General features: G+C 43.6%; 1 protein-coding gene across 7 annotated transcripts in view; it reads right to left on the reverse strand.

The window, feature by feature from the left end:
* Window positions 1-17,366, reverse strand: part of shroom2a (shroom family member 2a) — a 32,096-nt gene extending 14,730 nt beyond the window's left edge. The window contains exons 1-3 of one of the 7 annotated variants that reach the window (XM_060066221.1): window positions 16,884-17,366; window positions 15,575-15,782; window positions 8,791-8,939 (exon numbers count right to left, since the gene is read on the reverse strand). In XM_060066221.1, coding sequence (XP_059922204.1) covers window positions 8,791-8,939; window positions 15,575-15,775 — 350 coding nt within the window. In that variant the 5' untranslated portion in view covers window positions 15,776-15,782; window positions 16,884-17,366. Of the gene's footprint in view, window positions 1-872; window positions 1,376-8,790; window positions 8,940-13,690; window positions 14,117-15,574; window positions 15,783-16,883 lie in introns of those variants that run through there. The other 6 variants (XM_060066220.1, XM_060066219.1, XM_060066224.1 and 3 more) reach the window with 6 other exon arrangements.
* Between the last annotated feature and the right edge of the window lie 728 nt (window positions 17,367-18,094).

Here is an 18,094-nt window from a genome sequence, read left to right on the forward strand (position 1 = left end):
TCCCTTTAGATGGAGAGTGGTTATTTGGCAGCACAACACTGGGGTGAGGGTACCAAGAACCCAAAAAACAATAATGCTCAGATTGGGCTTGATTTAGCAAAGCTTCATAAAGTGGGGGGGGGGGGACGACGACAAAGAGAGGCCAACGCAGGGCTGGGGGCTTCCTGGACTCCAGCGGCTCCATGTTTGTAGGCCATGAGGAATTAGCCACAAGGAGCCGGCCATTGGTATGCAAATGAGCATGGTTTTATTAGGCCTATCGTCAGGGCTACAGCTGGGCAGGGAAAGATATGCAAGCGGGGTGATTCGGTTGGCAGGCATGTGATCGGGGGGCACTCTGGAGGTTGATCTGTGTCTCGCCCCGTCACTTCAAACTGTTGTGTGAATCGGGCCAACACTAACGAAGCCGCGCTCAAAAGTAAACAGCTTACTCATGGATGCTTCACACTAGAAAAACTATTAATACCTTTAAAAAAAGAGGGGTTTAACCTGCAGCACATGGAATTCTCAGGGCCACGAACGACCATGGTCATTGAAATGTGTAACGCGTTACATTTACATTGTGTCAAAAGATTAACTTGCATTTGTTAGCAAGTGGTTAAATCTTGCTGATCGTGGCTTAACCTGAATGATGCATGGCCTTGTGCTCAATAACTCAAAGGAAAGCAAAATAAGTATTAAGGTCACATAAACACACCATATCCGTCTACCATATGTCAGTGATGATCTCTCCCCCCCCCCCCTTCATCTAATTTCAGATCAACCTTGTGACAGAAACCGGAATCAAGTACAAGACAATAACAAAGCTTTGGACCAAAGTGATAAATCATCCATTAAAGTAAATCCAAATAAAATCCAGATCATAAACTCACCAAACATCCAAATGAAGAAAGACGTGCCGGGCGTAAAAGAAAGTCAACACAGTGTCGGCAGTACAGAGTCCATCTTTAGATACGTACGGCCACCAAAAAGCACAACTCCCAGAGGAATCAAGTGGAGGATCAGACCAGTTGTGCTCCAGTGCTCCCACTGCATTCCACAGACCCTTCACTGATGGGTCAAAACAAAGGAGCCCCCGGCCCCGGCAGGCTCCAGGTGTCTGGGCATGGCCGGACCCCCCACGTCACTCGTCCGCCCGCCTCGGGTCCCCAAACCACAGAGCCACGAGGTACCGAGTCACCGCCGGCACCAGCAGCACCGTCCAGGGAACTGAAGCCTCCACCACCGCGCAAGCGTGAGCACGTAGGCTCACTGAAAGTTTAACTTGTGCTTGTGTAGTGTGGGTGTTCGGGGGTTGAGAGGAGACCCCCCTATGGATTATGGAGTGGGAGTTTCCCCCTCAACCCCCAGCAGAATGTGTAGGAGGAGGGGGAGGGGGAGGGCTGGTGTCGCAGCCAGTCCCCATGGAGTAATCTCCAACCTCGTGTCGTCTCATTGGATCTTGGAGAGGGCCAATATGCTAATGAGGAGATTAAACGACAGGCTCTTCTCTTTCCAGCCCTCACCCACGCCCCCCTCCCTCCCTCCCTCCCTCCCTCCCTCCCTCCCCTTCTTGTGAGGCAGACATGCATTTGCACCATCGCTATGGCAACCGGTTGATCTCTGTAAGGGTGCGAGGCGCAGAGTGGCGGCTGAAAGTGCTCGGTAACCAGGGAACGGGTGACGGTTCGCCCGGCGACACGTCAGCAGCTGGTGATGCACATTCAACTTATATGGTGTGATATGGTCAGTTTCAACCACATACACAATTTCAAAGCTTAGTAGTCAAGGTGGGCGCGCTTTAATACATTTCAATTATTGTGATCTTTGACATTTAGTTTTTGTTTTAGAATCGTTTAATTCAGTTTACAATGGCTACATCATTTCACAAATGTTAAGATATTCTTGTATATGCCCTGTCAAAAGGAGCAGATAAAGGACGCTTTCTGCCATTATAGTCAGCAAATGTTGATAAGAAGAGCAAATGTAATCATTTCCCCAAGGATCGATATATATATATACACATCTATCCATAATAATAATATAATAATATGAATCTTAATGTATAGGCTTAATGTACATTTGGTCCCGTTCCTAATAGAATGTTCTTGAAGTACATGGGAAAAGCCCACCATGTGTGTTTTTATCTGTGATTAAATCTACTCTGGCACTGGAACCCCCGGTCTGGTGACCGGAAGGGAGATTAGGGCAGAATTATGGAGACAAAAGCAAATGGGTAGGCCATAACCCTAACCCTAACCCTAACTACTTTTCCCGGTTACTTCCTGAGTAATGACTGCTCAAGGATGCATAAGAGATAAGATATCTAAATAAATATTGTAAAAGATTTGTATTGCCCAGAAAATGTTTTTCAGCATAAATATTATGCATTACATTTTTTCTTGTTTACTCTTGGTTTCCTTTTCATAATCTGTAATCTCATCGATTCATTTTCAGAATCTGGACATGAGGCTTGTGCCATGGATCTCAATATGCACTGAATAAAAAAAGAATATGCACAATAATCATCATATTCTGTAGCCTGTTATCAATTTTTCGGCCCATACGAATGATAAGGTACTAGCACTGTTGCTCAACACGAGGACATTTAATATGTTTGCATGAGATAAATAATAATGTCCTGAGACACAGCAGTTAGACTTAGCCTACTTGTTCCGGTAGAACGATCCCAGAGTCTCAAGTCCATTCTCCAAGCGTTCTCCTAACCTGGTGGACACTGAGACGCAGGGTTAAACTAAATGGCCGTGATCATCCACTACACATACATTATTTACCCAGGTTGCTGGAGGAACACTTCATCAAAATGGCGGCAGAAGTTTGATTCCATATGCTTTGGTTCCTTAAGGTTATCAGTTCTGGAAAACCTAAATCCCACCCTGATAGTATGGTAGTCTGCCGAGAAAGCCACATGGCTGCCGTATCAATATATGTATTCGAGGGGACACAAGAAGGGTTCCTTGGAGGCTGCAGTTGCGGTAGAAACCCTACATAAATAAGCAAGGTGTAATTTCCGCTGCTGGACACTAGCCCTAACGCGGGCAGACACCACACCACACCTTCCTGTAACCATGGTCGAATACTAGACAACCACTGGCAACAGAGTGCTCTCTTTGATTGAATAATCCTACATAACACATCTAATAAGGTGGTTAGACATCCAGTCATCCGGGACAAACGATTACCCTCCACCGCAAATTGGGAACACTTTGTCGGCGCATTGCCAACGCCCATAATTGAAGTGCTACGACACATTGTGGCGATAATCGCCGTGCGCTTTTAGGAACGCTGAAGTTGCGCGCGGCCCGCGCACGCCGACAGGTGAGCGCGCTCCCGGCGGGCTGACAAAGGCCTTCCTTCAGCGGCAGCAGCCGGCAGGTGAGTCACACGGGGGTGAGGGAGGTGAGCCGTGGGAAGACGATAATGACTGGCGCATTCCTGAGCCCAGCAGCATACCAACTGTCAAACCAGCGGCTGCCCTGGGTTACCGCCAGACCCAAAACACCTGGTGATCATGTCTGGAGCCCGGGGTTCACGCACCACTCATCTCGTTCTCACTGAGTGGAACAACTTTTCTTTACTAGTTTTATATACAGAATATATTTTTTTGATTTATTTTAAAATTTTTATAAACATTAATTGAATGAATTTGTCCCATTCACGTTACATGCCTCAACTAAGAATGAAAAATGAACAGAATTAAAGCTGTTTGCAGCCTCAAAAGGTCAACACAGAACGCACCGTTTGACCTCAGTAACCGTGACTCAGGAACCTCCCTCTTACTGTGAAACCTGTGGGCGAAGTGCTGCAATGAAATGGACCCTGACACGTCACAGAGGTTGAGCTATCTACCCTACACAATGTCATCTTTGGGCCACGAAAGTCTCATGGCCCTGGACCCTTTGGGAGCAAACTTGTGATGGATTGAAGATGTTAAGGGTTAGGTAAGGGTTATTTAAACATTTAACCAGTGGCTATTACGATTTAGACGTTTTTCCAAAACGTTAACAGGAACGACAAATCATCCAGATATTCTCATGGGTCCAACAGGAGCGAGTGTTCAACCTTGGCCACCAATTATAGGGCCCCCTATTACATTTGAAAACTTTTGTGTGATTCGAGGCAGAGCTATCTACGTTACCAATGAAAAATAGTAATCAGGAGTCACTACTAAGCAAGTAATCGACAGTTTCACTGTGAATTAATTACTATTACTTATTACTGAACCTAATTACTTTATGTCAAATTTAGTTTTTATTAGCTTGTCACCAAGTCAGGGGCAGACAGACAGGAACTCTGAACCGACCACAACACCCAATTTCACATCAAAAGGAAGGAAATCACATGTTGTCTTTTACACACAGGCCCAAGCCCTTACAAACATCATCTACCTACCTAGTATATCTAGAAGTAGAAGTAGCAGTAGTAGTATAAGGGTCCTGTTACACTTAAAATAAATGTACTAACAACAACAAGAATGTATTGATGGGGTTACTTAACCACAGCATTGATCTATAGGTATCTCCTTAAACATACCTACTAAATCTAGGACTTACCTACTACATCTAGGACATACCTACATCATCTAGGATTTAAGAAAATAATTATATTCTGATGCAGTTAGTTCAGTTCACATCATAGCACCTCGTCTATGGAAGCAACCCCTTTAGGAAAAAAAGTGGGTGTAATTATCTTATTACAGGATTACTGCATGCAATTCTCCTCCACTTAAGAGCACATCGATATTTAGGAAGGCACAGCTTGGCAGCATCACTAATTACCCATAAACATGGGCTTACTTTAACTACAAGCAGCAGATCAAAGGGAACTAGAATGTGCCCTGCCTTCTTTAACATGCTGCAGTCGTTATCACAGCAACGAACATGTTCCCTATTACAATTTGAATCTCTTACCAAAGCAAAACACTAAAGACTAAACATACCCTATTCGGAAAGTTTGTTTTCTAACCCATGATAGTGACAGGTGAGAGCTGATTCACATCTACACCAGTAGGGGGAAACCAACTGCTACACGTTTATCCTCGAGTTCAGCAAGTTAGCTGTCTTTATGGCAGCAGTAGTGCAAATAGTCCAAAAAAAAAAATGACACATCCAACAAATATTAAGTAAGTTCATGAAATTATGACAAGCAACCTTAAAGTATTGATTGATTTTGGAACGGTTCATTCTCTGTCTTAATGGATGCTATGCTTTGGGCGTTCTGAGACTCACTTGTAAGGGTCGTTTGTTGGCATGTGCAAGTGTACTTCATGACTTTGTGTGCGTGTGAATCAATAAAAAAATATGTGACAATGTCAGAAGACACTGGTCAACTATAACAAGTACTTTCAAATACTTTCTTCTGTAGCCAGGCATAACTTAAGCAGATGTGTGACATGTTGAGACATTATTCATGTTCAGAACAGAAAGGAGACTACAAGCCTATTGAGAAATAACAACAAGAGAGAGAGAGGAAAGTCAACATGGAAGCGCTGAGCCACACCTACACGGCCCCTTGCTGCTTCCCTACACGCCTCCATCCCCTGCCTCGCAAATGACCTCACACCACACAGATATTGCATGAGTCGCCGCATGCAAAAAAAAGGTGACGCAGTTCGTTCCAACCCCGCCCACCTTCACCTGCTGTACAGACCACACCTGGGAACCAGAGCAGGTTTAACCGACTTCCTGACTCTAAGTAAACATCCCCCTGAGGCCCTATCTCTCGGTCTCCACGGGCCCCGGAATGACTGGAAGGTGCCACTCGGGCCGGGGTTTGTCTAAGGAGCAATCGAGGCTTTACGAGCAACGTGCTTCGTTGCTATACGCAACCCATGTGCCAGTTCAGAAGAGCCATGGAGACAGCAGATGTGCAGGTGTCCCTACATCAGCTCTTAGCTGTACCCTTTGATTAAAAAGTATCTCTGTAATGTGTCTGATTCTCTCCGATGTCTACCCTAGCGGCCAGGATGGACTGTTTGATGGACAGATTGAGGTCCAAACCCAGAACTTAGGAGTCACAGAGAAACGGACCAGAAGACCAGACTAGAGAGGCAGCCGTGTACCGTTAGCCTGGTCCTAGCAGACTCACGTACTTCATTTCATTTGCACAGAGAGTCTGGACCTACTCAATTGACAAACGTTAACTCACTTGAAGGCGGGTGACTGTTGAAGTTTAAAACTATTGGATCTGCCCAGTGCCACTCTGGATCTGCCATAAACAATCGCTAACGTTTGGCCAGGGATCACGTTGCGCGCATGCTGTAAACAAACCAAACATCGTGCGTGAAGATGTCCGTCAACGAGAGCTGTCTTTTTAACGTCATTGTTCTCAGCCACTCCCTCTGTTTGCTGATTGGACGCACAAAATTTGTACAGAGAAAACCCACTAACATACCGCAGACCCAGACGTAGTACTGAAGGGAAATTAAAATTGAGCGGAAGTAGGTAGGCGGGCGAAGCCAGGCTAGTGTAGTGTAGGGTTGCTCGATTATGGAAAAAATCATAATCACAATTATTTTGGTCAATATTGAAATCACGACTATTAAAACGATTAATTTTGAGTTTGAAAACATGATGTATTTATTCAGCATGTCTCTCCAAAAAACACTTTGTAACTGAGAACCTTTCGCCTTAAAAATACACCAAATGGTCAAAAATAAAATGTTTAGATCTAAAAAAAATGTACAGATATGTATCCAAAATTCAATAATAGTTTTGTGATCGTTTGACACTAAAATCGAAATCTTGATCAAAATTTGATTCACCACCCAGCCCTAGTGTTCTGTAGTTCTGTGTATGATATGGCAGACCGGAAAACAATTTAATTAATCTATTCTAACTTTGTTTGTGTAGTGAGAAACAGTTAAGTCCAAAATAATAAACTTTAAACTACGGTAACTTAATTTATGACCAATACACAAAAAAGTATTGTATTCATCTAGTTCCTGTTGCTGATGCTGCTTCTTCCTCAGTCAATTTTTAATAAGTAAACTGGAATGTACAACATCTGAACTTGAAAAAGAAAAGGTTTGACAGAAGTTTAGCAGCTAAGAGCTAAATGTGAAATGTGAGTAAGAAGTATGCATGTCAAACAAATATTTAGCACAGGAAAACTAATTTGGAAAAAGCCCTGCACCCCATACATTATACTGTATACATATTGAGTCATTGACGGCCTAATACGAAACACATTGTTTATCTTTTTTGGCTCACACATTCTTTGTGTTTCCACTGAACAAAAAACACACGTACCGTGCATGCTTGAGCAGCACATGGCTCTTAAAGAACCACACGCTGCTGCTTACATACATTACAAGTTACAGAGTGTGGAGTGGATGTAGAATTCCACAGCAGGGTGTCTATTGTGCAGAAAACTAGCCAGCTAGACGCACAGCCCGGGCCAGCTAGACACAGCCAGCTAGACGCACGGCCAGCTAGACACAGCCAGCTAGACGCACAGCCAGCGCTTTGGGGCATGCGAGCTTCGACTGGACTTCCTTGTACGGCAGTATTTGCTCAGGGCTTACGTTATGATATGATACAATACAGGAACAAATCCAAGCACCGGGGAGAGATAAAGAACTCTATGTCTCACACACAATGAGCCCTTTTTAATAAGGGGCAGGGCTTGGGTCTTGGTTGAGGAACTGTTTGTGATTGTGCGGGTAATGAATAGTGATACGGACACTGCATTGTGATAAGACTGATTCACTCGTGCTGTTTATGAATACAGTGACCTCCCTAATAATACTGATAGTAACACAACATAAACTCAACCTTATATAATAAATTAATTTCAGACATTTACAATTCATTCATGAGGCTGTTTTGCTCAGCAACTCAATAATGCATCATACAAGAAACAGATGTTTGTTGTTAGGGCTAGAGCGAGAACTAGATGCTCTTGTAGGTATGGATGCATTGCAACAGGAGAGAGATAAGAAAGTACAATGGAAGTTACGTCACTTCAGATGAGATCTAAATTACATCACAAACCATCCTTAATTTCCCTCTCTACTTCAATAACAACCTATCAGGTTACTGCAGCGACCTTTCTTCCACTGCAATCACCTCTCCACACTGCAACCTGCTGTATACTCTAACCAGCTCTCTACTGCAACCAGCTCTAACCAGCTCTCTATTGTGTCCAGTTCTTTACTGCAACCAGCTCTAAACTCTAACCAGCTCCTGTAAGAAGTTATCAATTGCTACTGCCACTAAACTTCAACAAGCTCTCTACAGAAAGAAGATCTCCTCCAACCACCCCTAACCTCAAGCCAGCTCTCTACTGTAAATAGTTATCTACTGTAACTACCTCCGGAGACAACGTCTACCAGAACTTTCACCAGCTCTCTCTACACCATCCCCCTCTCCTCAACTCTAACCAGGAGAAACTCCAGAAGAACAGAGCCAACCAACTACCTATGACTATTGATGAAAGCTATAAAACAGAAGAGGTTATCCCATCCAGCACAGACAGAGAAGAGACACGGTAACCATGGTTAGTTTGGATACGTGACCATGGTGATGCTTAGGATGTGGTGGCGCCTCAGTAGACAGAATTTCATCTCATATTTGTAGGACAACACAAACAAGAACAAGAATCATATTTCTTTTAGTGGAGCAAAGCAACCAGGAGCGGAAATGAGGCGTCGCTGTATTTCTCAACTTGCTTGAAATAGGACTCACGTCTAGTTCAAAAGTGAACATTCGGCTTTGCGCTTAGGAGCAGCAGACTCTAAAGTGTTGGGACACGCCACAGGCAGGTGAGCCGCACTGGGAGGGAACGTACCTTTTCACCACCAGACTGAGAGTCTTGTGGGAGCTCTTCACCAGACAGATGGCCTCCTGTCTGTAGCCGCTCAGGGGAATCTCGTTGATGTTGACCAGCTCGTCCCCCACCTGGAGACCAACAACCGCGGCTTGGCTTCCCTCTTCCACCTGGAGACCCACAAAAATAAGCAAACGACAGGAGGTCAAACCCAACAGTTAAGATACTACACAGGTGATCAGGTGGACCACAGCACGACAGGAGGTCAAAGCCAACAGGTAAGGTACTACACAGGTGATCAGGTGGACCACAGCACGACAGGAGGTCAAAGCCAACAGGTAAGGTACTACACAGGTGATCAGGTGGACCACAGCACGACAGGAGGTCAAAGCCAACAGGTAAGGTACTACACAGGTGATCAGGTGGACCACAGCACCACAGGAGGTCAAACCCAACAGGTAAGATGCTATACAGGTGAGCTGGTGGACCACATCACTTAAGAAGGTATTATACAACAGGTGAGATACTGCACAGGTGTTCTGCTGGACAACTACACAGCCGGAGGTCTTATACATAATGTGAGATACTGCACAGATGGGACACAGAGCAGGTGATCTGGTATGGACCAAACACAGCGCCCATAACAGTACCAAGGTGTTTAAACTCAACAGGTGAGATACTGCACAGGTAAGACAGATATACACAGGTGATCACAACATTTACAATGTGGTTAAATACAACAGGTGAGATACTGCACAGGTAAGATAGATACCACACAGGTGATCACAACATTTACAATGTAATAACAACAATAAAACAAAATAACTATGAGTGTTATTATATGTTGCTGAGGCTTATTATTCAATCCTACCTTACACTGTCACAAACTGTACCTACAAAAGGTGGAAACTCAGCAACAAAGACTGGCTTACCGGATCAATGTATTATTTTTTAAGAGACTAATAACGTGTTGAGCACCTCTCTATTGAAATCTTAACTAATCCCACTGCATTAGTGAGATCCGTGAGATGCATTAAATGACCAGCATGGTAGCTTATTAAATACAAATATACTGTACTAATAAAACTCACAGTACAGGGAAGAAGGACGTTTTTTACAAGAGACAGATGTAAATCAATAACATCCCATTCATGGGCAGGCCAGTGCAGGTTGTGCAAGTGAAATAAGTCATGCTGCTCATAATTTAGAGTAATCTTGATTCGTTAACCGTGTTTAAAGCCCTGGGCCGTGTTTGCTCAGGTTAAACAGGTGAGTCTTTTCCTTAAGAACACGTCCGGTAGCTCTAAACATTTTTTTAGAAGCACTTGGTCAAAGCCAATGCCACAGTGTGAAAACAAACTGCTTTATGCTTGGATCATTGAAACAAGGCAGCAAACCACGTGATAGTGCACCTTGAATAACACATTTCGTATGCGTGCATCATTAGTTGAAATCATAGAATATGGTGCAACACAATTACAAAACGATGAATGCATAAAATATATATACATTTCATGGCATATACTATGTTTGGTCTACAATTTTATAGTAATATTATGTGAAGCATCAGTAAAAGACTTATGGGCCTTTAAAATAAGCAAGACATAAATAAACGTTAGTTGACAAGGCATCCAAATCTGTTAGGGGTTAAGTAGAAAAATATGTCTTCGTATTTTGAGGAGAAATTGCCCCTTTAAGGTAAAAGGGGTACAGGAAGACCCCCCCCCACACACACACAGACACACACACCTTCAAACACACATACTCTCTCTCTCTCTCTCTCTCTCTGAGTGTGGACCAGAGGACCTGGCTTAAAACAGGGGGGAGAGAGAGAGAGAGAGAGACAGAGACTTCAAGGGCATACTTGGTAGAATACAACTTGGGCCAAACTCTGCAGCTGATTATCAACCTGCATGACTTAACCTCAGAGGTATGTTTTCACGTACATGTCCCTCACGTTTGGCCATTAAATCGTATAGGTTGTTCACTGCAGACGACTACCTCTTATGGGTCCCTCGCTCACTGCAGACCGGTTTTTGGATCAGCTAAACCCCAGTCTCTCAGACCCTGGTCTAACTTTTATCTACTTCTATCTCAGCAAGCTAGATCATTCCAGGGTCAAACACGCAAACTTCCTACTTATTCTTAAGGGAAGTAAAATAAGGATGTTTAACCAATTCAAGTCCTGAAGAAGTAATGTGCATTACAAGAGGCAAGAGACAGGAGAGTTTTGGGGAAAGCATGGCAGTACAGAGGCGCGTATAAGTAACCCTAGCTATAACAAGGAGAGAGATATGTCTTATTAGCTTTATATGACCGCATCTAATCAGGATGTGCTTATTCTGTCTACTAGGCTACTAGTAACGCCTCACAGGGCAGCGTGTGTTTTGTAGCGTCTCCTCCACAGAGGTAGACGCTACATGCAACGACAACAGAATAACATGCAAGGACAACAATACAGGACGGAGGAATGTGTTGTCACCCCAAAGAAACACATAATCCCCATGGACAATCCAAGCACGCAGCCGCGGCAACGATACACAGCATGGTCTGTGCTTCTTCGGCCCTGGCTGGCTTCCTCCAGGTGCTATCACTCCAAACCAAACCGTCCTGACTTCCTCAGTGGGCTCCAGAATAGCCTGCTGTCTCTCCCGGGGACCTGGTGGGAAGGATGTGGTGGGCGACTGAGGTGGTGGGGGTTTGTCTTTTCTGCTGACAGACGTCCTGTTTGCCACGCTGACCGAGCCCAGATAGCACCGAGAATGGTGCCTTCTTTTTTAAAGAAGGCCCAAGTTTGACCAGGCCGTACTGGCTTGAATTAAGTACTTTCTATCATTGCCTTGATAGGAAGTTTGGGATATGCTAATCCTGGGTCTAATGTTTAATTCATTGGATGGATCAGTTGGATTCAACTGTAATGCCATAAATGGTACCCCAGCTACAGAAACGGCCGCAGGAAGAGTGTGTTTGCACTGTCTGCTCCCTCTGGAATCAGTTGGCAGCAAACCAACTGGCAAGGTCATTTTTAAGAAAAAAAAACGTGACCGAAGTGACTATTCAAGCAAAGCGTTGCAAAATAGCTGCCATCGCCAGACTGATCAGTATCAAGTATCTAGTTATACGTCTGTCATTACTGTCCCGTCTACAATGCTCCATGGGCAAGGTACATGGCAAGGTACAGAGGTAAACTGGCTTCCTCCACCAAGTCCTGTCATATACACAAGGTTGCAGAGGTAGAGACCGAAACCTGCCTGTTTTTGTTTCTGATGGTTCTGAGGCCTAGACCTTCGAGTGTCTTCTATCCATAGAAGACACTCGAAGGTCTAGGCCTCAGAACCATCAGAAACAAAAACAGGCAGGTTTCGGTCTCTACCTCTGCAACCAGTTTTCCAACAGGTAGAAAAACTCGCTAACGCCAACACACTAAATGGAGGCGTTTGGTGATTCATCTCCGTACCAAAGATTTTCCCAATCAAAGATAGTCATAATAACGCCACCCTCAACATTTACCACAAAGGATCCATTAATGGACCAAACCAGTTTACCTGCTGATGTTTCAGAGCATGTACGAACACAGCTTAAAAAACACTGCTTCAATAGAATACATAACTAATGTTTTTCCCCACAAAGAATGCGACACGACTCTAGGGAGCGTATGTACATGGTGCATGCCCAGCTGCGTCGAGTAAAACTGGATTATTTAGGTTTATTGAGACGCGGATTTAAACAAAGTCTGTGAAGACCTTTGGTAAAACTCGAGCAATGAGAGGAATGTTAAGAATTTAAATTAGATCCAGATTATCTTTTTTCTTCCCTTAACGGCATTCGAGCTGCCCCAATCTCCTGGCCCCTCTCTTTATTATCTTTAATTTAAGTATTCGAGAAGAGCCATAAACCAGAGAAAATAGCTAACAGAGCCTGTAATTTAAGGTCCTCCCTGGGCCACTAAAGAACGACATCCATCTTCCCGTCGCGGCCGTCAGGGACGTGCAAACAGAGGCTTGGGAGAAGGAACTAAATGGACCTCGATACCGCTATAAACACCTTCAGACCATTGGGGATGTTTACAATGGAGACAGAAATGCCAACAGGGTGTGAAGGGAAGGGGGAACTATCCACCGACTCAACACTCCAGAGCCATTGGAACTAGTGAGGGCAAGAAATGACTTGGGTGTTTAAAAACAAAGGATGTGGTGATTCTACTTGACCAACTGAGAACACTAGCACTGTGAATTAAAAAACTCGGAGAAGCTCTTTCATGAGCCGCTCTTCATAACACCACTAGACAACACAGACAGTGAGACTGCGGGCGAGGTTACGCCTGGGTCTTTATCTACTCTGAACCCATAATTCAGCCGAGAAACCACATAAATCAAAAGGCTACGAAAACTGTTGTCCACTCCAACATACACTCATCCCCACCAAGCCTAACTCTATCCCTTCAGGTCATTCCACCGGGCTCCAGGATGTCAGGGATAATTCAGCAGTCAGACAAGAAGCATTCCAGACTGGCCCTGGCACCACGAGTCACCTTCAAACTCTCCGTTAACCCACTGAGAGAGTGGAGAGAGTAGAGAGTAGAGAGTAGAGAGTAGAGAGTAGAGAGTAGAGAGTAGAGAGAGAGAGAGAGAGAGAGAGAGGCGAATAGACAATAAAACAGAATGCGTTGCAGGGGGCCAACTATCATAAACATGAGTGGTGGCAAATACACTGGTGCATTTTGGGTCAATCTGACAATCATTTGTGAAGCCTAACGTTTAATCTCAAATTGGTTAAACATTTGCAGTGCTATCAAGAAGTCACTTGTCAAACCAAAAGGGCTGTTTAGTATTGAAGATATGTTAACAACAAAGATATGTCTACATAAAAAAAAGGTTTGTAGGCGCTGAATCTGAACATAAAGGAGGGGCAAACATCTTACCCAGAGATGCAGTCGTTGGAGTTTTGATTTTCCAGCGCCCGTGGAGAAGCTCTGCCAGTCAGCAGTAGTTGCAACACTGGCAATATTAAACTCAAGTAGAAGTAGTAGTTTGCAACACTGGCAATACTAGACTAAAATAGCAGTAGTAGTTTAAAACACTGCTAATATTAAATAAAAACAGCAGAAGTAGTGGCATGGCTTTGGCGACATATTCCAGTGTTAGGACCCTTGAATCTTACAGAATAGAAGTTCAACTCAAAGACCTTCAACTAATTTGGATCAAATGCTTCTAAATTCTACAGTATAGTGAGGCGTTGACTCTGAAGCTCCAAATCTCGATAATGCCACGAGTTCCCCAGTTTCGGCAGACTAGGGTTGAGTTAGACTTCGGACCCAGTTGGGTCGATAGAGAAATAGTTTCTCCGTAGAAACATATGGTGGTTTTCTACCTTGCAAAAAATAACTAGCAAGGTCTCCGGTAAATCATTAAGCAGCCAGTGGTATGGGTATGTGAGGTTTCGGATCCGTTACCCTAATATGGTGTGACAGAGATCAGACATTCTCTTCAACGGCTCTGAGGCACGGAGATACACACATCACTCCTCGAAACAGCTATAGAGCCCGCATGAAAGAGCAACATGGAGATGTATGCTTGGGCTTTTTACGAATGGCACATAAATTTTACTTTCCTACTTTTATGGCCCACATGACATTGTGTAGTGGAGTTTCTTTAAAGGCAACCGTGGAAAATACATTGAAACAGAAATCCTGTTTAAATGTTTTAATTTGCTTTTACGTCTCAGACTAACTGGGATCTAATTGAGAAGGTGTATGTGGTTGAACATTCCTTAACATTGTTTGAAACATTATGTTGTTGGCTCTGTTAGTCATGTCATCATCGCGCTGCCTTAAATCTGCAGCACCATTTCCCAACTCCAATAAACCAATCATGCGAGTAAGGAGTGAAGGACTGCGGTTTAGTGGCTATACCAATGGGGTTTGGCACAGAGCGACTTGTTGGACAACTCTGACCTCTCTGGTGTTTTTTCAGAATTATAATGTGTGATAGATGGACACTTTCCAGCCCTATGAAGTCAACCCAGATCCGAATAGCTATAAAAGCTACATTAAAATGGTTTTCGAAGAATGAAAGCCCACAGGTGGTATTTCATTAATACCTTTTTAGGTGCAGATTTCAAGCGGCACTGTTGATTAAACTATCCTACGAGCTGTATTGTACTACAAGCAGAATACAGTGCTATAGAATCAGAGACTCTAGGCTAGGGTCTAGACTCTAGAATGCAATACTATAGAAGCAGTAAATTTGAATACAGGAGTACAGAAGAAGTACAGTTGAATGTCACCTCTCTATGATGAACATCCGGCCGGGTCTAACTATAATACAACTATTTGGTTCTGTTGCTCTCACATTTCAGGAAGACCTCCTCTTGACCGGGGAAACACCACAAACAGGATACTCACACTATCCAATCACATCCTCACATTACAGTCTTATGTGGCCGTGTGCACGGGGACAGGCAATGGGAGAACTGTACACAGTGTATCTAATACTGCACCTAGTGCAGTAGGATTTAAACCTAGCTTGGGATTATGTCATGTCTAATGGAGCAAAAACGCTGCTGCTGTTCAGTTGCAACCGCATTGTTCCAAACCAATCTTTGTATGAGGAAACAGGAACATTAGGGATCCAAGAGACATGGCCGTGACACCAAATAGCGCCACAATGATCACCCTACAGGTCCAACGTCTGTCTGTCTCTCTTCTCACCTTATACACGTCGCCAACCCCAAATTATATAAAACTCATTGCCACTATGAGAGTCTCTGGGAGTTCTAAGCGCCTGTTTTTGCCATGACAGTGTACCTTGGTGATGAGCAATGGTTCCTGGTGCTCTCGACCTCCTCGCAGAGTGAAACCCCATGGTGCTCCCCCAGAGAGAAGCACCTCCAACAGCCTCCACCCTCCGTCCTCCCTGGCCCTCTGGTTCAGCTCCCCTGGCCGCGTGTGTAGCGGGCGTCGCTCCTCCACATAATACACATCAGTTCTACAGCCTCTGGCCTCCATGCTGCTGCTGGGATTAAGAAAGAGTGAGTCAGAAATGTGTTTTGATTAAATGTAACACCATGCAATACTGCAAACCTGAATGGTGAATGGTTTCTGTTCCATTAAGCATCAGTGTACCTTCCGAAAGTAGTTCAACTGTTAATCTTTTTACATATTTAAGTTGTCAGACAGAACACTAGAGGACTGTTAAACCATGAATAGGAGCATTCCGTGTTAAACGAGTCAAGTCACAATTAAATGTCGCAACCAAGTAATAAAGAGAAGATAAAAAGCTGGTCAGATTTTAGAAAGGGGCCGTAAACATCCTGTAACATTTGTCGGGCATTTATATTTCCTTAAAAATTCATGTGACACTTTCATCTAGAGCCATTACAATTGATAACATAAGGTTTAGGAGTGATTCTACATCAAACTGAACATACTTCGTGGCGCTGGGGATGAAACACGATACATAGTTGCTTGTTTTACATCTTTCGCTAGTGATTAAATGGCCATTTGGCAGACTCGACTCGAATGTATTATGACCTTACATTATGAATGTATACTTTAAGAGTCAACAACGGTACTATCATATTGACTGATCGTGAAATATGATATCTGACTTTGACATCCAGATGACTGTGGTAAGGTCCTAGGACTCGCGATGTTTGTGGTACTCATTTCAGAAATAAAAAAGGCAGTTTATCCCGCAAACTGAATTGAAAGCCCCATGTTAAAATATCAAATAAGGACTACCTTATTAAGCCGACAGAGACCTCTCCTCCCTGAATTCTAACATGTTCAATGTGAAAAGCGGCTTAGCTAACCGTACACACTATGAACACACACTATTGAGCATCTAACACCTGTTGTCTAACTACTAAACTACTAACTGAATGCCGTAGTGTGTGAGAACATTACATGATGACGACTGTTAAAATGGAAACTAGTCGACTGTGTGTTGTCAAACATGTATAGATTACTTTTAATGGCAACGTATATTAGCTTTGGGATTTTTTTACTCAAAATATGAACCATATATTGCCTATTACAGTAATCACTCTGGCTGGCACGGGTACTTTAGACCTGTATCGACTAACATTTGTGGGTCCTAAAGCGATAGCCTTACCTGCAGATACGAGTGGATGATCAACTGAAGAAGCTTCCCTCGACGCGATGGCAAGTAGCTTTCTTCTCCGTTCAGTTGTACGCATTATTCATTCTATTACATTAAGTTACTTGGGCTCGCACTTTTCGCGAATCCGATCGCGGTGAGTTTTGCTGCTCGTGATTTTCTATGGAAAACTTTCGGCTGGGGTCCGCCTGGTACACAACAATGACAACAGAGAGGCGAGTTTAAATTAGCAAATGGTGCTAACTAACTCCAGGGACAACATAAGGATAGCGCAGGTAACTGGAGCGCAAGTGTGCCATCTACCGTCCCACCGCTCGACCCAGCTTGTTTCTTTGTTTGGTTACGGACTGAACTGTAACTGTTATGTTATTTACACTTTACGTCGTTTGAGTGAGGTAAACAGACAGAAAAACCCAACTTTCCTATCATTTAAAAGTGTGATAGCGGTAAAGAATAGTGGACAACAAGAAAGAAAGGATGAACGCGTGTTTCTATGACAACGCTGTCTGTAAGGGTCGCCTAAAGGCCCAATTGAAAGTTTCGCGGAAGTTGGTCTTAAACGTCCGAGTAGAAGAAATTAAAAAAACGATCCGAATATTTCTACTCAGACACATGTATTCCAAACCATGTTCCCCAAAAAAATCGGGAACATGGCTTGAAATACACAACGATATGGTGTTACTCCTGAGAGAAGCCAGACAACCTTGGATTATAAGGAAGACACCGAGGGAGTAACAGCATTAGCTACTCTGAGAACGATAATAGGCTACAACCGATGCTTTACCTCCTCATCTGCTAGAAAGGGCAAATAAATGTGGTTGCAATAAGTACCTTTCTTAAAAGTTTTGATCGGAGTTTACTTGCAGTGGGAACCTCAAACATATCAGACTTGTTCTCTGGTTTGACCCCAGATAGCACTTCAGCTTTTTATTGTTCTGTCATATGATATGTCCACCTGTTATACATTTGTTTTTTTGCCAGCAGTGCGTCTAAGAAAGTATCGTATCGGTAGTAGAAACAGCAAAGAAAATGAAGAATACTATCGAAGAACGAAAGATTGATGGAATAATTTATGTAGTAGGCCTACTCACATTGCATTATAACATATTTCATATGACGTCATTGTTAACGTTTAACCCGCAAAATGGTTCATTTGGTCCCCATACAATTCAGGGCGAATTCCAAAAAGAGCAAGAAAAGTTTGT

This window comes from Gadus macrocephalus, chromosome 12 (assembly GCF_031168955.1).
Source record: "Gadus macrocephalus chromosome 12, ASM3116895v1".
NCBI classification, from domain to species: domain Eukaryota; kingdom Metazoa; phylum Chordata; class Actinopteri; order Gadiformes; family Gadidae; genus Gadus; species Gadus macrocephalus.